Raw genomic sequence first — 21691 nt, forward strand, 5'->3', positions numbered from 1 at the left:
CTGGATGAGGCTTACTCTAAAACTACAGTACAGATCCCTACTCAGGGTTATATACAGGTGTTGTCACTACCGGTACTGCAGTATACAGGAGCTGTAAAAAGTAGTTCTCCCCTTAAAGGTACATACACTACAGTGAGCACTGTGCAGCCAATCAGGGGAGAGGAAACTTCATTCATGAGTTTGAGAGTAAGAACTGTCAAACTCATGAAAAGTATGGGCTGCCAAAACACTACTTAAACTTTAAATAAAATTTTAAAAAACATCCCACTGATTATATTAACTATAAATAAGTTTAAAAAAATATTTTAAACAATTAGTCAAATTTTTGAAAAAATAAATTTTTAAAAAATAGGGTCGAAAACTAAACTTACCTTACTGTAAATGCTTTTAAAATAATAAACCTGTGGAAAAAAAATGTCTAAATTGTACCAAAAGACCACTTACCTGTAAAACTAAATACTTACGTCTGGTTTTTCCACGCGTAAAAACCAGAGGCCTTTACACTCGGGCAACTCTGGAAAAAAGAAGGAATTTCAGCGCGCACGCGCTGCATCACAAGTCGCAAGCGTTCTGCCTCTTAACCCCTTGGGTCAGAGGACAGGAAATGCCGGTTTTCAGCGCATGCGCTGTTCATGCTGAAAACCAGCAATTCCTCCGGGCACACGCGTGAGTACCCCGTCCGTACTCACGCGTTGTGACAGGAATTACTGGGCCTTTGTTTAGTAGTGCATGTTTTAGCCAGTGCATGTTAGACCAAATAAATATAAATTTGATTTTTCACCGAAGCATTCCTGTCCATGACTTATTTCATTTACACTCTGAATAATAATTCCCGGGTATAGAACTTTCGTAAGGCGTGGGCGATTCGAACCGTCCATCTAGCAATTGGGCTAGGATCAAAAACCGCTTACATCTCTTGGCGACCGGCGGCAGAACCTGGGTTAAAGGAGTGTAAATCAGTCATGGACAGCGCTTCTGGCGAAAGATCCCAAATGGAGGAAAGGATTTCTTCATATGTGTTTAAGAAGGTTAATGTCACGAAGAAGTGCGTGCTAGGCTTCTTGCATGCTGAGAGTCCGGTGGACGCAGAGGCAGAATGGACGGAGGGCAAGGAGCATAGGCGCAGCATTGCAAAGGCGATATGGCTCGTCTGTCTTCAAAGACAAGTCCAACTGCTAGATAAGCAGGTGGCTAAGTTAGAGGCAGAGCTCAGGGAGTCCGAGGCACAGTCAGACACAAGGACTGTAGTAGGGAGCAGGTTATGCACGGAGTTAAGGGATGAGAAGCAGGGAAGAATAAGCCAGGAGGAAACCTTCCGTAACCATAAGGAGTTCCTGCAATGCCAGGTAACTGAGGCAAAGGGGAGCGAGAGGGTGGTTAGGGAGGAGAATGCTCGCTTGTCGAGTGAGGTAAAGGTGCTGGGAGAGCAGTTAAAGGATATTCAGGTGGCATACAGAGTCGCCAGCACTGGAGGGTTTGTTACGGGTAATCATGGCCCTTGCCAGGAGCAGATCTGGAATTAGACCGATGCTGTAGCTAAGGCCAAAGGGATCATCTGCTTGGTAGCTCCGGGAATGGCCCGGGTAGATGAGAAAGAGCAGGAGGGAGATAAGGAGGACTGAGGCAGAGGAGGACGGTCGACCACCACCCGAAGGGCCGGGACCAGGACCCATGTGCCCTGTCCGGCAGCGGAAATACGGTGCGCCTGTAGACGGTCAAGAGCAAGGAGCACTGCAGAGTGACTTCGTGGTCCCGTATACAACCCCCCAGCTGCAGGCAATGGTATCTAACCTGACCACACTGACCAGCACAGGGGACCCATCTGTCCATTTTACAGATGTGGAGCAGGTGGGGGGATCAATAATTGTAACGAAGCTGAGACAGCCAAATTACTTTTATTTTCCCTGGATAATAGGTTGTACTAGCCGCTCTCAGCAGGTAGTAAGAGGGGGCAGGGTACATGAGAGGGGATAAAGGATGACAGCCTAGAGGCTATGGGCCTCAATGATGGAAGTCCCTTTTCCCGAGTGGAAAGGACACTGCAGTCAGCTGGGGAGGCACCGCAGGCTTTCATGGACAGGCTGTGGGTCTGTCTACCGGAGTGCCTGTGCGGGGGTGCCCGACTTGGCGCAGCTGCAGGGGGAGCCTAGGGCTCATTGGCTGAGGAACCTGGTGGCGAACAGCCTGCCCAGGATCAAGGCCAAAGCAGCGGGGTGGTTCGATTCCAGGGATCCCCAGACCACAGATCACAGTGTGAACATAAGAACATAAGAACATAAGAAATAGGAGCAGGAGTAGGCCAATCGGCTCCTCGAGCCTGCTCCACCATTCCATAAGATCATGGCTGATCTGATCCTAACCTCAAATCTTCTATCACTCTCCATCCACCCAAACCCATGTGATCTCCCGGGAGAGGCGAAAAACCAGATAAAAGACCCAATGGCCAATTTGGGAGAAAAAAATCTGGGAAATTCCTCTCCGACCCATCTAGGCGATTGAAATTCTTCCAGGAGATCACTCTGTCCCTATATTTTCTACAGTACTTACCTTCTGTAAAGGCGACCTCCACCCCAGCCAGGAACAGGAATAAAACCATCTCCTGAAATCTAACACAGAATTAGAACACAGTAGGAGCAGAACCAGGCTACACGGCCCCTGGGCCCACTCCACTACCCACAGGGCCATGTCCATTCCGAACCTAGACTCATGTCCAATTTCCTGCCCGCTCCCCATAACCCTTAATTCCCTTTACTTCTAGGAAACTATCTATTTCTGTTTTAAATTTATTTAATGATGTAGCTTCCACAGCTTTCTGGGGCAGCAAATTCCACAAACCTACCACCCTCTGAGTGAAGAAGTTTCTCCTCATCTCAGTTTTGAAAGAGCAGCCCCTTATTTTAAGATTATGCCCCCTAGTTCTAGTTTCACCCATCATTGGGAACATCCTCACCGCATCCACCCGATCAAGCCCCTTCACAATCTTATATGTTTCAATAAGATTGCCTCTCATTCTTCTGAACTCCAATGAGTAGAGTCCCAATCTACTCAACCTCTCCTCATATGACCACCCCCTCATCCCCGGGATTAACCGAGTGAACCTTCTTTGTACTGACTCGAGAGCAAGTATGTCTTTTCCGGCAGTTAACTCTCTCTCTTTTAAGAATGGTAGGGGTGAGGATGACAAACCAAATGGCAGAGTACACGAGTTAAAGCCTAGCGGAGGCAACGTTAGAAGAGATTGGCGCCAGGAAGGGGGTAGCTCAGAGAAGAAGCAAGGTTATTATAGGTGCGGGAGTAAAGAGCACTGGAGGAAAGACTGCCCAGTCTCTGACAAAAGGAGCGGGAAAGGGGATTCTCCAGCGCCAGTGCAGAAAGCCGCAGCTGTGGCAGGAAGCAGCACTGATCTGTTCGCGGTATTAGTGGCTGCTCTCCGCACAGTTTTTCCGGCAGGGCAGGGTAGGGTGGATGCGGCAGTGGGCAGCGTACTCCCATCCGCCCCGAACAATCCCGACCCATGACTAGGGGCTTCTCAGCCCGTTTACCTGTGCCCACTAAGTTATGATGCTTGAAGAGACCGTGCGTGAAAAATGGGGGTGGAGAAGTTGCAAAGGACCTATCTGCTGGACACTGGAGCTTCAAGCACCATTGTTTGTGCAGATAACCCGACCACATCACCTCTATCGAGCGGGGTCCCACATAACTTAGTAGGGTTCACCGGGAACGAACAGGCTGGGTCTTCCTCCATCCCGCTAGCCATCGATCTGGGTACACTCCATACGGAGTGGAGATGTGTCCTGATGTGGTGGGAGCGGGAGGGAATAGACATTTTGGGGGCAGACTTCATACTGGCCCACAAAATATTGGTGGATTTCCAGAATCACTGTCTTTGGGGGGCAGTATGCATGGGAAAGGAGAAGGAGGTGGTAGTTGTTAAGTCTGTGTGTTCTAGTTGTATTTAAGATTAATTACTGACACAGACTACAAGAATAACATTTCAACAGGTTTTACTAGTTGGAGGTCAGGGCTATACTAACAGCAATATCACTACACAGTACTTATATACCGGTGGTCACCACCGGTATTACGTATACAGCAGCCAGAGAAAGCAGTACATCTCTTAAGGTGGAACAGGCTTAAGTTCTCTTAAGGTGGAACAGGTTACATACACCACAATCCTCCCTTTTTAGCTTAACAGTCATATCCCCATTTAACATAACATAATAACATATATACATATATAACTTCAGGTATAAACAGTTCAAAGGTTCAGTCTCTCAGGAGGCCTTCTGATTCGGGTTGGATAACGCCTTTCAGTGGTCTCTGATTCTTGTTGCTGAGGTGACTCCTCTAGTTGGTTTCCTATGTATTGGACGTCATCATCAGGTACATTCCCTGCCGAGGTAGATGCTTCAGGTTCATTAACATCTTCCACAGTTGTCTCTGTCGCAACCATGGGTTCGACCCTTGCTCTCGATTCTACCAGTTGATCCGCATGATGCCTTATCACATTGTTACCAATATCTACTGTGTACATCAGAGGTCCTTGTCTGGCCCAAATTGTTCCGGACTGCCATTTTTCGTTTCCATAGTCCCTTGCCAACACTGGTTGTACTACGTTGAAACCTCGAGTGGTCTTGTTATTAATATGCCGGAACTGTTTGTTTTCCACTTCCCTCCGCACATTTGGTTTTAACAAGTCCAACCTGGACCGCAACCTCCTGTTATAAAACATCATGGCAGGACTTTGGTTAGTTACTGCATGAGCAGCGTTTCGATATGCCATTAGGAAATTGTCCACCTTGTGTTGTAACGGAATCTGATCATCGTTCATGGCCTTTATTGCCTTTTTGAATGTTTGGACAAATCTCTCGGCCAACCCGTTTGTCGCCGGATGATATGGGGCAGAGGTATAATGTTTCACCCCATTCTTCTTTAAGAATTTTTGGAATTCTTCCGACATGAACTGTGGTCCGTTGTCCGAACATATCTGTTCTGGCAATCCGTTCCTTGCGAATATTGTTCTTAACACCGCAATTGTCTTTTCTGAAGTAGTGGTATTCATCTTGATCACTTCTGGCCATTTGGAATGTGCGTCCACCGCAATTAGGAACATGGAGTCCATGAATGGACCAGCAAAGTCAATATGTACGCGTTGCCATGGGGCTGAAGGCCATTCCCATGGGTGTAGCGGTGCGATCGGAGGTGCATTTTGCACTTTTTGGCACCCAGCGCAGCTTTTCGTCAACTCCTCTATCTGTTGGTCAATACCCAGCCACCATACATAAGCCCTAGCAAGACTTTTCATCTTAACTCCCCCCAGATGACCTTCATGCAGTTCCTTTAGAACTCTTTCCCTTAACTTGGGAGGAATAGTCACTCTTGTCCCGTACATCAAAGTACCATGGCAGACGGACAGCTGGTCTCGCCTTGCCGAGAATGCCGGTAACAGAGGATCACCATGTGTTGGCCATCCCTTCACTGTCACCTCGTAGACTCGGGACAGTGTCGGGTCGTTCCTGGTTTCTCTTTCAAGACTTGCATTGGTGACTGGTAAACACTCGATGATGGTAGAATGAAATAACTCAACAGGGTCAACTTTCGCCGTCTCTTCTTCTTCAGGTAGTGGCAGGCGCGACAGCCCATCAGCATTGCCATGCTGCTTTGTACCGTTGAATTCTATTTGATATTGATGTGCCCCTAGGAAAAGGGACCATCTCTGGAGTCTCTGTGCTGTCATCACCGAAACACCCTTCTTAGGGTTAAAAATGGATACCAACGGCTGATGGTCTGTCAGAAGTGTGAATTTTTGGCCCTGCAGGTAATGATTAAACTTCTTCACTCCCCATACAAGGCTGAGAGCCTCCCTATCGATCTGTGCATAGTTGCGCTCAGCGGAGGTCAATGATCTGGATGCAAATGCGACTGGCCTTTCCGTGCCATTTGGCAACTTGTGTGAGAGTACTGCCCCAATACCATATGGAGAAGCATCACATGCCAACCGAATAGGCAGTGTCGGGTTGAAGTGAGCCAACACTTCCTCTGAGGTGGTCAATTCTTTGCTTTTGCGAAATGCCTTCTTACAGTTTTCGCTCCATTCCCATGGTACCCCCTTCTGTAAAAGAGCGTTCAGCGGGTGCAGTACCGTGGATAGATTCGGTAGAAACTTATGGTAATAGTTAATCAATCCTAGAAACGACCTCACCTGAGAGACATTATCTGGCGCGGGAGCTTTTACAACTGCCTCTATCTTGTCAGGAGACTTATGAAGCCCCTCCCGGTCAATGACATGACCACAGTACGAGATCCGCTTCTGAAAGAACTCACATTTCTGCCGATTAACTCGAAGTCCATACTCTTTCAGTCTGTTGAGCACCAGTTCCAAGTTTGCGAGGTGTTCTTCATCACCATCTCCTGTAATCAGAATATCATCCAGGTAACATTGTGTGCCTGGAATTCCCTGTAATACCTGCTCCATGGCCCTCTGCCAAATTGCTGGAGCCGATGCCACTCCAAAAACCAGCCTATTATACCGGTACAAACCTCTATGCGTGTTGATCGTGAGGTACTGGCGTGACTCTTCTTCAACCTCCATCTGCAAGTACGCCTGCGCCAGGTCTATCTTGGCGAAGTGTTTCCCGCCAGACAACGAAGCAAAAATATCCTCAATCCGCGGAAGCGGATACTGCACCATGTGAAGCACCGGATTAACGGTGATCTTGAAGTCTCCACAGATGCGAACCTTCCCTGGTTCTCCTGGCTTGTTGCTCAAAGGACGTTTCATAACAGGAACAATGGGCGTAGCCCACTCACTCCAATCTACCTTAGACAGTACACCTGAACGTTCTAGCGCTTCCAGTTCCGCTTCTACAGCAGGTCGTATTGCATAGGGTACCGGTCTGGCTTTGAAAAATTTTGGGTGTGCATGTTCATCAATCTTGATGTTTGCCGTAATTCCTCTCAGTGTTCCCAGTCCCTGCTGGAACACCTCTTTAGCATCATCCAATGTTCTGGACAATCGTTTAGGTTTGACATCTGTTTCCCCGGAATCTACCGTTAGTGCCTTTAAGGAGTGCCAGTCCATATTCATTTTCCTAATCCACTCCCGTCCCAGTAGTGGTGGACCTCCTTCAGGTAGCACATATAAGTCCATTACTTGGCTTTCTTTGCCCTTGTGGACCACTTTTACCTCTATCTTTCCGATGGGGTACACTCTTTGCCCCGTGTATGTTTTCAATATAATCTCCGTATCCCGTAGGGGAATATGTTGGAATAACCTTTTGTAATCTTTCTTATTCATGACCGTCAATGCCGATCCAGTGTCCAATTCCATCTTTACTTGGACTCCTGCTATCTGAAGAGTGACCCAAATTGTCTGGAGATCTGCATCCTTACCAATGTTGTGTACTCTTAAGCTACCCAGTTCATTACTGCTGGCGTCTGAATCTGACTTCTGTTCGTTCGAACTGTTCTTTGTCACCTTGTGTACCTTTATGTATTTTCCTTGCGGTGACTTTTTGTTGCTGGTCTTCTTTCCTGACCGGCATACTTTAGCTATGTGGCCAAGCCTGCCACACGTTCTGCATTCTTGGTTTTTAAACCAACACTGGTTCTGATCGTGCGTTGTCTTTCCACAACGATAACATTTTACAGTACTCAAAACCAATTGATTTGTACTGAGTTCCGGTGACCGTAGCTGCATTACTGCCGTGCCTCTCGCTGCGGCTTCATGTGATGCTGCCATAGTGACCGCTTTCTCAAGCGTCAGCTCATTCTCCTCGAGCAGTCGCTTTTGTGTATCTTCTTTTAATAATCCACACACAAATTTATCTCTTAGCGCATCTGTTAGTCCCGTTCCAAACTGACAGTACTTTGCTAGCTTACGCAATTCCATTAAATATTCAGCATTGCTTTCATCTTTCAGCTGCTTTCTGCTGTAAAATTTAAATCGTTCCGCTAGCATCAGCGGCGTGGGGTTTAGATGATTTCTCAGGACAGTAACAATCTCCTCGAACGTCTTCTCCGCCGGTTCATCTGGTGATAAAAGGTGTTTCAATTGCCCGTATGTCTTTGCATCCATTAAGTTTAATAAAGTTAGTGCTTTCTCATCATCTGGGGTTTTATTTGCTTTACAATAATTTTGTATGCGTTCTACATACGTGGCCCAATCTTCGATGTCGCTATCAAAGGTATTAATGTTCCCATGTTTAGGCATCATTGCAATTTTTTTACTGATTTCCCTTTTTCCAAGATGGCGGCTTCCCGCTCTTGTCTTCATCCTCCGCCTACAATATGGTGGTTTCCCGCGCTTGGCGGTCTTTCCCGCGCTCGCCTTCTTCACCCGCTGGCTGCAATGGCGTTTGCCGTGCCGCTGCTGCTCCCCTTTCCCAGCGGTTAGTAACTCCCCCGACGCTGTCTCCGCTTCACCGCGGCTCCCTCGGGCATTCACGCTTCCCCGATGTCGCGCCTCGCAGCCCTTCTTGCAGCCCGGTTATTAGCACCGGCTGCGTTCGCCTTCACCGCGGCTCTCGCTCCTTCAGTCGCCCCAGACACTGCGCCTTTTTGGCCCGAATGCGGCCTGGCCCTTATCACCAGCCGCGATCGATGTCCCCGTGCTGCGCCTTTTGGCCCGAATGCGGCCCGGCCCTTACCTCCGGTCGCGATCGATCTCACCGCCCTTATTCCTCCGTCTTCCCTCCCCATCTGTACAGCCAACGCGGCCGACTTTCTGCTCGCGTCGCTGACCGGCTTACCCACCACCGAGGTAGAAGGAAGATAGCTGACTGCCGCTGATGGAGGCTTCGAGTTCAGGATATCTTCTGCACTCCGGGTTCTCGATGCCTGCCGCGCGACGTGTCTTCCAGCAGGGTGATGAGGGTGGATGCCTCTCTTCGACGCCCATTCTGTGGACGAAGCCGCCGTGGATATAAACTGCCGCAGGGTAAGAATCGGACTCGTCGCCACTGTTAAGTCTGTGTGTTCTAGTTGTATTTAAGATTAATTACTGACACAGACTACAAGAATAATGTTTCAACAGGTCTTTACTAGTTGGAGGTCAGGGCTATACTAACAGCAATATCACTACACAGTACTTATATACCGGTGGTCACCACCGGTATTACGTATACAGCAGCCAGAGAAAGTAGTACATCTCTTAAGGTGGAACAGGCTTAAGTTCTCTTAAGGTGGAACAGGTTACATACACCACAGTAGTTATACCAGGGAAGCAAGTCAAGGGAAACGTGTGCACGATGAAGCCCAAGGGTAGTTATGACCTTGAACTTTTGGTCACTTCTACCCCGGTGGATTACATAGCGGATGTGCGAGCCAACCTCGCGGCATTCGCTACACACAAGCATGACTGTGGTAATAGAGGTGGAGGTCAGAGTAGAAGGAGACTCCATGGCCTGACCACAGAAACAGTACAACTTCCCTAGAGAGGCAGAGGCGGATTTAGAGACGGCATTGGGATCACTGGTTGAGCAGGGTGTGTTGAGACCCATTGCGACACATGTGAACTCTCCGATTTGGCCGGTTAGGAAACCGGACAATTCGTGGAGTGCAACTGTGGACTATCGGCTGCTTAACAAGAGCATCCCAGTCTGTGCCCCCACCGTCGCAGCCGTAGCCGACCTGATTGGGAGTATCCCAGCATCCGTGAAGACATTCACGGTGCTGGACATTTCGAACGGATTCTGGTCTATCCCTCTCAAAAGGGAGGACCAGTATAAATTCACATTCACTTTCAAGGGTCAGCAGTACACATGGACCTGCCTTCCCCAAGAGTTTCACAACAGTCCTTCTATTTTCCACCAATGTATGGCCAACTGCTTAAAAGAGTTTAGCAGACCACAGCAGCTTGTGCAGTACGTGGATGACCTGCTTTTGTTCTCCAACGAGGGGGAGGAGCATGGATCCCTGCTGGCTGAGCTGCTAAGTCTCTAAAATGAAGCTGGGTTTAAAGTTAATCCCAGGAAAGCACAGATCGGCCAGCAGGAAGTAACATTCCTCGGGCTGACCGTGCGTGCTGGGGAGAGGGCCATCGATGAGGCGAGGAGGAAGGCGGTACAGGAGCTACCTGCCCCGACCACGGTAACGGGGGTAAGATCCTTCCTGGGACTCACAGGGTACTGCAGGGGTTTCATAGAGGACTATGCCGCTACGGCAGCTCCTCTACTCCGGCTCCTCCACCAGGGAGTGGGCTGGGAGTGGGTTGAGGACTGCATGGCAGCTTTTAGTCATCTGAAGGGAGATCTGCAGACCGCACTGGCTTTAGGAGCGATTGATAGGGGAAAGGAGTTCTTTTTGGAGGTAGCTGCCACAGGGGACAGTTTGAGCGCAGTGCTGCTCCAGGAGCAACATGGCAAGCTGAGGCCTGTGGTATACTCATCAAGAATCCTCGCAGATGTAGAGAGGGGGTACTCCAATTTTGAGAGGCACCTGCTTGCCACACATTGGGCTGTGAGGAAATTCCAAATCTTCACGGGGGCGTCCCCGGTAACTCTCTAAACCCATCATACGCCCACTCAGATGCTTCTGGATGGGAGAATAAAGGACGGCATGGTGAGCAGTGCACGCATTGCTCGCTGGACTTTATTGCTCTCTCAGATGAATTTGAGTGTGAAAGGCCTCTGTGAGCCCAAGCTCGCCGCAAATTTGATCTACCCAGGGGTGGCCCACAAATGTTCTGTTGAAGGGGTATGGGACGTAGACATAGGGTTTCGGGCTGAGATCCATCCCACGGGCAGCGAGATCTATGTAGACGGGTCCAGTGCCATGGTGGCCGGGGAGCGACTCACTGGATGTGGGATTTTTGACCCAAAGGCAGGCATTGCCAAGGCCATTAAACTCCCGAGCACCATGAGCGCCCAGCACGCTGGACTGTTGGCAGTGGTGTATGTGTTTACCCACCCTGAAGAGTTCCCTACATGATCTGCTCAGACGGCATGTTCACTTGCAATTCATGTGCAGAATATTTAGCCATTTGGTCTCGTCGCGGGTTCACATCTGCAGACGGGAAACCCCTAGCAACCAAGCCATTGTTGCGACAGATTTTTACATTGATAGGAACCCAGGGGGATTTCTATATCCACAAAGTCAAGGCCCATTCTAAGACAGGACCCCATGCGGAGGGCAATCAGCAGGCTGACGTGCTGGCCAAAGAGGGTGGTCGTAAGGGCGCGTTTTGGGATCCATATGGGTCGAGTCTGGTAGTAGCGATCAGAGACAGAGGTGGGACCCAAGGGATTGCAGGGGTAGCATTGGTCCCAGACCTAGAGGTGGTCCAGGCACGGGAACCCGCCCTAAAGACTGTTCTGGATACGCTGGCTAAGGGAGGTAAGGTAGAGGGTCCATACGGAGTGGCAGGTATTACGGTAAAGGAAGGGATGGTTTTCAGAGGGGAACAGTGGGTAGTTCCGCGGCAGCACCAGAGGGAATTCCTTCAGTTGGCCCACGAGGATCCAGGAGCGGGGCACCCCGGGCCGGAGACCACCTGGCAACTGGTGGAACAGGCAGGGTGGTGTCCGCAACTGAGGGAGGACGTCCACGACTTCTGCGCGGATTGCTTGGTGTGTGCTGCAAACAACCCTGACCCCCAGAAAAGGAAGGTACCCATGGGACACACTAGGAGAGTGGAGGGACCATGGCAGTCCATACAGGTCGATTATATCGGACCGCTGCCCACCGCACAGGGGGGTTACAAGTACTGCCTGGTCCAGGTGGATGTGTTCTCTAAATGGGTAGAAGCCTTCCCATGCCGAACAGCCACAGCTTTGGAGACCGCAAGGATTCTAGTGAAAGAAGTGTTCTCTAGGTGGGGGCTACCACAGTATGTAGAGTCCGATCAGGGGAGTCACTTCACAGGGGCAGTCATGCAGGCGACTCTGAAGATGCTAGGTGTAGAGGGTAAATGGCACATTGCACACAACCCACAGTCATCAGGGATTGTGGAGCGGATGAATAGGACCATCAAGGAAAAGTTACGGAAGGAGACGGGAGACTCGCCTGGAAAATGGGCGGAGGTCTTGCCGTTAGTTCTGATGGGGGTCCGAGCCAGCCCATCTGGAAGCACAGGGTATTCCCCGCATGAGCTCGTGACTGGCAGGGTCGTGAGAACGCCCAGCCATGTACTGGCCCTGGTTCTCACGGAAGGTCAGTTGAGAGAGGTGAACCGGGACAGGTTTGTTAAGAATTTGCTTGAGTATCTCAGGCAGATCCACTGGCAGGCTGCCAGTAACATGGGGAAGCAACATCGTAGAAATCGTTTACTGCTAGAGTCTCAGAGGCACCATGAGTGGAAGGTTGGAGATCAAGTAATGGTTAGAAACTTCGCCAAGGTAGGGATTTTTGAACCACTATACATGGGACCGTACAGTATCGTGGATAGGGCGAGTCCGATGGTATATGCGGTCAAAATACCCCGACGCACTAAGTGGTTCCATATCAATCAGTGCAAGCTTTTTAACCCTGGGGAAAGAGCTGATAAGAGGAGGAAATAGCAGGGAGTGGTGAGCTGCGCTACAGGTGTGGGTCTCCAGCCCATAATCTGGGACTGTGAGGAGCCCACAAAGGGACCAGTCGTTCCATCTGTGGGGGCAGGAGTGAGAAGGAGTGCGAGGATCCCACAGCCGAGGGTGCCGTGGACGCCTCCTTACACACCGGTGAACGAAGGAAGCCGGAGTCGTAAGAGGCCCAGGGTCGAGGAGACCTAGTGTGGCCACCCGGAGGCGGGTGGCGCTGTACATAACTTCTTTCTCTCCTGTCTGTTGCCTTAGCTTGTCTGTATAGTTTGGATTTTAATCGTGTGTAGCTGCGTCTGGAAAGGTGAGGCAGCACCCAAGGACAATGTTGCATTCTGTGTGTTTTCAGGGAACACCTAAGAACAAGATGAAGTCAGCCATGGTAGTCCTGATCATCATGATTAAAGCCAGCACGAGTCACAGGGGCGACACCGAGGAGTCAGTTATCTTCAGCTACACCGGCGGAGACAGACCGACAGTGACCACAGGAGGTGGCTTGAAGGAGGGGGCGAGCATCTATCTCCACGAGGGAAGATGGCCTGGATGGCTGGGGTCGAATTCCACCCGGTATTCCAGCCATGACAAGTTCACCTATGGTGAAGTGTCCGTCCCATGCCGGAGAATAGGGGCTACCACCTGGGTGTCCCACCACCACCAGGGGTCCAGGAAATGGGTTGTTGTTAATCCTTACTTACAAAGTGTTGTTTCAGAACGTGGAAACACTGTGGCATCCGTGATCATGAACCTGACTGAAGTCCATCTGCCTGTGTGGTGTCGAAGGAAGACGGAGAAGCTTTATGAAGCTCTGTTGAAAGTGATGTTTCAGGAATTTTATGAACTGGACTATGGAAATGTAGAGAAAGAACAGCTTTATAATCTGAATGTTGGGGATAGTGTGGGGTCCGGGAGGCAGAGAAGAGGGACCTGGAACGATGTAGCCACAGCGTTCAGTACAGGAACGGGTATTATTAATAGTATGAATGATGCTCAACTCCAGATGCAGATCACTGGGTTAAAGAACCAACTGCATAAGATTCTAGGGGAAGAGAATACAGTGGTGGGTTCAGAGCTTCATGAGGACCAGGCAATGACCATTCATTTAAAGGAGGTCACTGCAGAGCTGGAGAGGCATGCAAAAACTGTTAATGATTTGGTACGGGAGGACAGGAATGCCTCGGAGCAGGCTGCACGGAATGAGGTGTGTGTGTTGTATGGAGCATGGCTGCTGGGCGAGGGCCGCAGTAACCTGGAGGACCTGAGGCAAGGTCACGTCCCTTCATGGTTAAGCAACAAGCATCTCGCCACGCTGCACCCGTATAGCAATTCATTGAGCCCATGCCAGCTTCGTTTAGCCTCTGAAGCCTACCCTGTCCCTGTAGATTGCGGGCGGTCCAACCATACAGTGATGGGAATTGTAGTGAGGATGCCGGTAATGGGTGGGTCATCTCGGCCGGTACCGGTATAGAGGGTTGAGAATATCGGGGTCATTCGTGGAGGAGTGCATGTCTGTTTTAAAGCGGTCCTGCCGTATGTCATAAAGTGGGAGCATGCTATGACAGGCGCTGACCTCTCTGGATGCCAGAGCCGGGTGCACACATAATACTGTGTCCCCACAAGTGCGCTTTTGCGCGACCAGAATGTGGGTTTGCTTCTGCAGGCGCGGAACCTATCAATTGCACCATGGAAGTGATGGCACCAGATCACGTACCTCCACAGGTAGCATCCGTAGGGAGTGGGACATGCTGTGTCACCACAAGTGCGCTCCGCTACCGGTACAGCCAGGACATGTGGTGTCCGGTGAGCGAGAGCAGTTTTTGCTTCAAACCCAAGGCTGAGGTTCAAGTGGCACAAGAGCGAATTACTCCCATCCCCGAACCCTCAACCATTCACCTCACTGTGAACAACACCTTCACCTTCACGCGTCTCCAGGACTATGTGGAGCATTTCAGGTACCCGATTCCCTTTCTGCCGGAACACCTCACTGAGTTAATAAAGAGCGTTGAGCTCTCCCAGAAACATTTTTACACTTTAGAGCAAAAGACAGTAGAAGTGGGGGAGGAGATCAAAGGGATTGTCTCGCCACCATGGTGAGACATCGGTCTGAGTATAGAGATTCCCCCCTGGATTCGCATCTGCTCCCATGCATTAGTTATCATACAATTATTGCTTGTAAGCTACTTGTTTTACACCAGCTGCAGGCGACGGAGCCAGATGCTCCAAGCACAGTGGCAAGGGGTGTTAGATCGATCCGGAAAGGTGTAATTTGATTTGTGTTGATGATGTTTTCTCCCTGCCAAAACTTGTAATGTACCGAAGTTCTGTAAGCAAGTATTGTATTCTGGTTATAGTTTTGCACTCTGTATTGCGCCATGTGCGCTGTTGCATTTTTGTAATGTGTTACCACCTGTCAATGCTGTACTGTGTGAAGTGCACGGTGACTTTTTTGGTAACGTCCTGTGGATCTTATTAATGTTCTGTATTTTGACTTGAAGTTTGTCGGTGGGAATTGGAACCCAGCCGTTTGAATGTGTTAAGAAGCCGTTTCGCTGATGTTTTGACTCGGTAAAAGGGAACTATGACATGCAGTAAGGGGTACAGTTCCAGGGTTCTAAAATGTAAAATCAGGGAAACAGATTCACTTGTGGGAGACTTTGGCCTTTGCTCTCTCGTCGAGTGATGCTTTGTGGAAAGAAAAGCTTCAAATGGGGGACTGAAGAGATCGCAAAGTCTCTGAAGAATGGACTCAGTTGGGAATATTTTGTGGACTTTATGGGATTTTTCTGAGGGTATTTTCCCTGTTGTGGGATCGCCCTGTGCAGACAAATGAAAGACTGGCTTGTTAAAACTCCAGAGAACGCATGGCAGTTGGCTGTGACAAAAGAACTGTCCATCATCCAGTATGTATGGGTTCGCCTGACAGTCCTGCAACAAGGAAGGGGGCCATTGAACTTGATTAGAAAAGCCACTTTAATATGCAAAGCACTTCTCACTTCCATCTCAGAAGAGAAGCAGAATAATGGACCCACTAGCTTCATCCAGCTGAAGGGGAGCCAGTTTTTCCCAACACAAAGACCAAATATATGTCCCAGACCTAGGGCCATTAATCTAATCACGGAATACGCGTGGGTCCGATGATGACCCATCACTGATTAAGCAACGGAGTGCTCAGAAGCAAATGGATTTTAAAGATTGGTGGGAAAAGGGGTAGGCAGACTAATATAAAGATAGACTCTTTTCCACCATTCTCTCTCTCTCACTCACTGCTCCTACAAGATTGAACTAACAAGAAGTACCAGAGAAGCTAACAAGCAGAGCGACCGAATCCAAACACGTGTGGGGGTAATCACAGTCTCTCAGAAGTGAAGTTTTTGGGCTATTCCGAGGGTGGGAGCTTCGTTTGGTTCAGCCAGGTGAAGGGGTTTATGCGACTGGGTGATTCGTTGGTAGGGGTGGAATTAGAGTCCACCATAGCAACAAGGGAATTACTGCTTGTTATAGTCCCCAGTTTTGTACTGTATGTATGTTGATTGTAACCTGGATTTTATTCTCCACAGGGATAGTGATTTTGTTTAGCAGTGCATGTTTTAGCCAGTGTAGGTTAGACCAAATAAATATAAGTTTGATTTTTCACCGAAGTATTCCTGTCCGTGACTTATTTCATTTACACTCTGAATAATAATTCCCAGGTATAGAACTTTCGTAAGGCAGGGGCGATTCGAACTGTCCGTCTAGCAATTGGGCTAGGATCAAAAACCGCTTACAGATTGCTAGTAAGATGGGGATGTGATAATGTAGATAGAGAGACAGGGATGGGTAGAGGTGCAAGATATGTTGGTGTGATTAAGGATGTGCAGGAGCAGGGTTGGGAAGGTAGAGTGATGGGGATGTGATGAGAGGCACAGCAGGATGAGGGTGAGTGTGACTTTGGACTCACATTTCCTGATCTCACAAGATCACTGAAGCGTTTACAGCACTGCACCCAGGTCCTCCTCATGACATCTCTGCTGTTCACCTCCTCGGCTATCTGGAGCCAGGCTCCTTTGGTTTTCTGAGGAGATCTCTTCCACCTATCAGGAAGGAAGAGGACCTCCCTGTGTGCTCTGACTCATTCCACAACAATGTGGAGGGAGTCATCGGAGAACCTGGGTGCAGCCCTCATTTATTCATTCGTTCATGGGATGTGGGCGTCGCTGGCAAGGCCAGTATTTATTGCCCATCCCTAGTTGCCCTTGAGAAGGTGGTGGTGAGCTGCCTTCTTGAACCGCTGCAGTCCATGGGGTGAAGATACTCCCACAGTGCTGTTAGGGAGGGAGTTCCAAGATTTTGACCCAGTGACAATGAAGGAACAGCGATATACTTCCAAGTCAGGATGGTGTGTGACTTGGAGGGGAACATGGAGGTTGTGGTGTTCCAATGCAGCTGCTGCCCTTGTCCTTCTAGGTGGAAGAGGTTGCAGATTTGGGAGGTGCTGCCGAAGAAACATTGGCGAGCTACAGCAGTGCATCTTGTAGATGGTACACACTGCAGCCATGGTATGCCGGTGGTGGAGGGAGTAAATGTTTAAGGTGGTGGATGGGGTGCCAATCAAGCGGGCAACTTTGTCTTGGATGGTGTCGAGCTTCTTGAGTGTTGTTGGAATTGCACTCATCCAGGCAAGTGAAGAGAATTCCCTCACATTCCTGACTTGCGCCTTGTAGATGGTGGAAAGGCTTTGGGGAGTCAGGAGATGAGACACTCGCCACAGAATACCCAGCCTCTGACCTGCTCTTGTTGCCACAGTATTTATGTGGCTTGTCTAGTTAAGTTCCTGGTCAATGGTGACACCCCAGGATATTGATGGTGGGGGATTTGGTGATGGCAATGCCATTGAATTGCAAGGGGCAGTGGTGAGATGCTTGCTTTTTGGGGATAATCATTGCCTGGCACTTGTGCGGTGCAAATGTTACCTGCCACTTATCAGCACAAGCCTGAACGTCATCCAGGTCTTGCTGCATGTGGGCATGGACTGGTTTATTATCTGAGGAGTTGCGAATGGCACTGAACACTGTGCAGTCATCAGCGAACATCACCACCTCTGACCTTATGATGGAGGGAAGGTCATTGATGAAGCAGCTGAAGATGGTTGGGCCTAGGACACTGCCCTGAGGAACTCCTGCAGCGATGTCCTGTGACTGTGATAATTGAGCTCCAACCACCTAAACCGTCTTCCTTTGTGCTAGGTATAACTCCAGCCAGTGGAGAGTTTCCCCCCGATTACCATTGACTTCAGATTTACTAGGGCTCCTTGATGCCACACTTGGTCAAATGCTGCCTTGATGTCAAGGGCAGTCTCTTAAATGACCTGGATATTGGAATACAGAGTAGAATTTCAAAATTTGCCAATGACACCAAACTTGGGGGTGTGGCAAACAGTGAGGATGATACCAATCGACTGCAACAGGACACAGAAAAGCTAGTAGAATGGGCAGACGAGTGGCAGATGGAATTTAATAAAGAGAAGTGTGAGGTGATGCATTTTGGCAGAAGGTACAGGGAGAGGCAATATACACTTAACGGCACAGTTTTAAAGAGTGTCCAGGGACAGAGGGACCTGGGAGTTAATGTGCATAGGTCCCTGAAGGTGACAGGACATATTGAGAGAGTGGTTAGCAAAGTGTATGGGATCTTGGGCTTCATAAAGAGAGGTATTGAGTCTAAAAGTAGAGAAGTTATGCTGAACCTTTATACAGTGCTGGTTAGGCCACAGCTGGAGTATTGCATCCAGTTCTGGTCACCACACTTTAGGAAGGATATGAAGGCATTTGAGAGGGTGCAGAGGAGATTTACAAGAATGGTTCCGGGGATAGGGGATCTTAGCTACAAGAACAGGTTGGAGAAGCTGGATTTCTTTTCATTAGAGCAAAGGAGGTTGAGGGGTGATTTGATAAAGGTGTACAAGATTAAGACGGGTTTGGATAGGCTAGATGGGGAAAGGCTGTTCCCACTAGTTGATGATACAAGGACTAGGGGACACAGATTTAAGGTTTTGGGCAAGAGATACAGGGGTGATGTGAGGAAAAGCTTTTTCATGCAGCGAGTGGTGAGGACCTGGAACTCGCTGCTGATGGAAGTGGTGGAAGCGTAGACACTCGGAGAAAAATTGGGTTGTGTCCCCTTTGGGCACTAACTTTGCCGGGGTGCTACTTTTAGTGCCCTGAAAAAATTAGCGCCCCTGCAGCCGAAATTCACCGGTAGCGCTGTGAGTGAATATCACGGTGCTACGTGCCACAGCGCCATGCTTTGCGGCACGTCGCGCTGCGGTACTGCAGGCCTTCCTCCCCTTATTAAAGGGGAGGGGCCTAGCGCAGCGCGACCCGAGGCCCAGCTGGGCCACCAGGGATCAGAGTGCCGGCTAAAGAGCCTGGCATTGTCGGATAGATGCCAGTGTTATAGCTGTACTAGAACAGCTTGGCTAGAGGCATGGCTAGTTATGGAGCACAAGCCTTCAGCACGACAGCTGGGATGTTGTCGTGGCCCATAGACTTTGCTGTATCCAGTGCGCTCAGCCATTTCTTGATATCACGTGGAGTGAATCGAATTGGCTGAAGACTGGCTTCTGTGGTGGTGGGGACCTCAGGAGGAGAGCAGTCATTTCTGCCCTTGTATGCAGCAGTGCAAAGCAATTGAACTGACTGCACTATCATATATGAACTTTCAAATGCAATGTGCCTGGTCCCTTTAAATATCCCTGCTGAAAATGCATCATTGATGATATCACGAGACCCGCTCCATTTAATCGGGCCGGGCAATGCCTCATTATCAGAAAGTCATTTTGTGGAGCGGCTTGGAGGTAGCAACTGGATCAGGACCCGACATGGCAGTCACCCACATCAGACCTGCCAAGGCAAGGAAAATGCCAGCCTTTGTATCTGTCTTCATGGAAGAAGAGACAAAAACCATTCCGGAAATAGTGCAGAACCAAAGGTCTCTTGAGAATGAGGAACTTAAAGAAATTAGTATTAGTAAAGAAATAGTAATGGAGAAATTAATGGGACTACAAGTCAACAAATCCCCTGGACCTGATGGCCTACATCCTAGGGTTTTAAAAGAGGTGGCTACAGAGATAGTGGATGCATCGGTTTTGATCTTCCAGAATTCCCTAGATTCTAGAACTCTCCCTGTGGATTGGAAAGTAACAAATGTAACCCTGCTATTCAAGAAAGGAGGGATATAGAAAACAGGGAACTTTAGACCAGTTAGCCTGACTTCAGGATAGGGAAAATGCTAGAATCTATTATTAGGGATGTGGTAGCAGGGCACTTAGAAAATCATAATATGATTGGGCAGAGTTAACACATATTATGAAAGGTAAATCTTGTTTGACAAATCTATTAGAGTTTTTTGAGGTTGTAGCTATTAGGGTAGACAAGGGGGAACCAGTGGATGTGGTGTATTTGGATTTTCAGAAGGCATTCGATAAGGTGCCACACGAGAGGTCATTACACAAAATTAGAGCTCATGGGATTGGGGGTAATATTACCATGCATTGAGGATTGCTTAATGGACAGAAAACAGAGAGTAGGAATAAACAGGTCATTTTCGGTATAGCAGGCTGTAACTCGTAGGGTACTGCAAGGATCAGTGCTTGGGCCTCAGCTATTTACAATCTATATCAGTGCCTTAGATGAGCGGATCCAGTGTAATGTATCCAAGTTTGCTGATGATACATAGCTAGGTGGGAAAGTAAGTTGTGAGTAGAATGCAAAGAGGCTGCAAAGGGATATAGACAGGTTAAGCGAGTGGGCAAGAACATGGCAGATGGAATATAATATGGAGAAATGTGAAGTTATTCATTTTGGAGGGAAAAATAGAAAAGCAGAATCTTTTTTAAATGGTGAGAGATTGGGAAATGTTGGTATTCAGAGGGATCTGGGTGTCCTTGTAAACAAATCACAGAAAGTAAACATGCAGGTACAGCAAGCAATTAGGAAGGCAAATGTTATGTTAGCCTTGGGAACAGGAGTAGGCCAATCAGCCTCTCGATCTGTTCTGCCATTCAATGAGATCATGGCTGATCTGTGATCTAACTCCATATACTCGTCATTGGCCCATATCTCTTAATACCTTTGGTTAACAAAAAGCTATCAATCTCTGATTTCAAATTAACAATTGATCTAGCATCAACTGCTGTTTGTGGAAGAGAGCTCCAAACTTCTACCACCCTGTGTGTAGAAGTGTTTCCTAATTTCACCCCTAAAAGGTCTGGCTCTAATTTTTAGACTATGCCCCCTAGTCCTAGGGCTAGAAATTTGCCTCCTTTGTGCCTTCCGTTAGCGCCTCCAGGGGGCGATAATGGGGCACTAACGATTTACTGCCTGGGCACAGCGATAGAACCACCACCTGTGAAAGTCACCTGGAGGTCTGCAGCGTCGGTAACCCCTAGCACCACGATCTCCTGCGCCCAAGAGCATGATGTCATCTGGCTGCGCAGCACCCCAGTAGTGCCCCGGTGGCATCCCGGACCCAAAACTTAATTCTGCCCCCTGCAGCATCGCCGGGTGATAACACCGACAGCTGCAGGAGGTGTTGTTCGGGAGGCTGGGCACTTTGGGAGTGGTAATTAAAGGTACATAGGATTACATAGAACATACAGTGCAGAAACAGGCCATTTAGCCCAACCAGTCCATGCCGGCATTTATGCTCCACTCGAGCCTCCTCCCGTCTTTCCTCATCTAAATCTATCAGCATAACCCTCTATTCCCTTCTCCCTCATATGCTTGTCTAGCCTCCCCTTAAATGCGTCTATACTATTCGCTTCAACCACTCCCTGTGGTAGCGAGTTCCACATTCTCACCACTCTTTGGGTAAGGAAGTTACTTCTGAATTCCCTATTGGATTTCTTGGTGACTATCTTATATAGATGGCCTCTAGTTATGCTTTTCCCCACAAGTGGAAACATTCTTTCTGTATCCACTCTATCAAAACCTTTCATAATTTTAAAGACCTCTATTAGGTCACCCCTCAGCCTTCTTTTTCAAGAAAAAAAGAAACCCAGCCTGTTCAGCATTTCCTGATATGTATACCCTTGCATTTCTGGTAAATCTTCTCTGCACCCTCTCCAGTGCCTTTTTATAATATGGCCACCAGAACTGTACGCAATACTCTAAGTGTGATCCAACTAAAGTTCGATACAG

General features: G+C 48.8%; 1 protein-coding gene across 1 annotated transcript; it reads left to right on the forward strand.

The window, feature by feature from the left end:
- The first annotated feature begins 10021 nt into the window (after window positions 1–10021).
- Window positions 10022–14084, forward strand: LOC147109406 (uncharacterized). Its single transcript, XM_086004202.1, has 2 exons — window positions 10022–10098; window positions 12868–14084. Exon 2 carries the CDS (start codon window positions 12886–12888, stop codon window positions 13981–13983), a length of 1098 nt encoding a protein of 365 aa, XP_085860328.1. The 5' UTR covers window positions 10022–10098; window positions 12868–12885; the 3' UTR covers window positions 13984–14084.
- The last annotated feature ends 7607 nt before the right edge of the window (window positions 14085–21691 follow it).

The sequence above is a fragment of the Somniosus microcephalus genome, chromosome 12 (assembly GCF_052327205.1).
Source record: "Somniosus microcephalus isolate GS21.2 chromosome 12, FLI_Smic_1.0, whole genome shotgun sequence".
NCBI lineage: Eukaryota > Metazoa > Chordata > Chondrichthyes > Squaliformes > Somniosidae > Somniosus > Somniosus microcephalus.

What these genes read in the sequence shown, in the direction of transcription:
- LOC147109406 (XM_086004202.1), top strand. Translation starts at nt 12,886, where the DNA reads ATGAAGTCAGCCATGGTAGTCCTGATCATCATGATTAAAGCCAGCACG.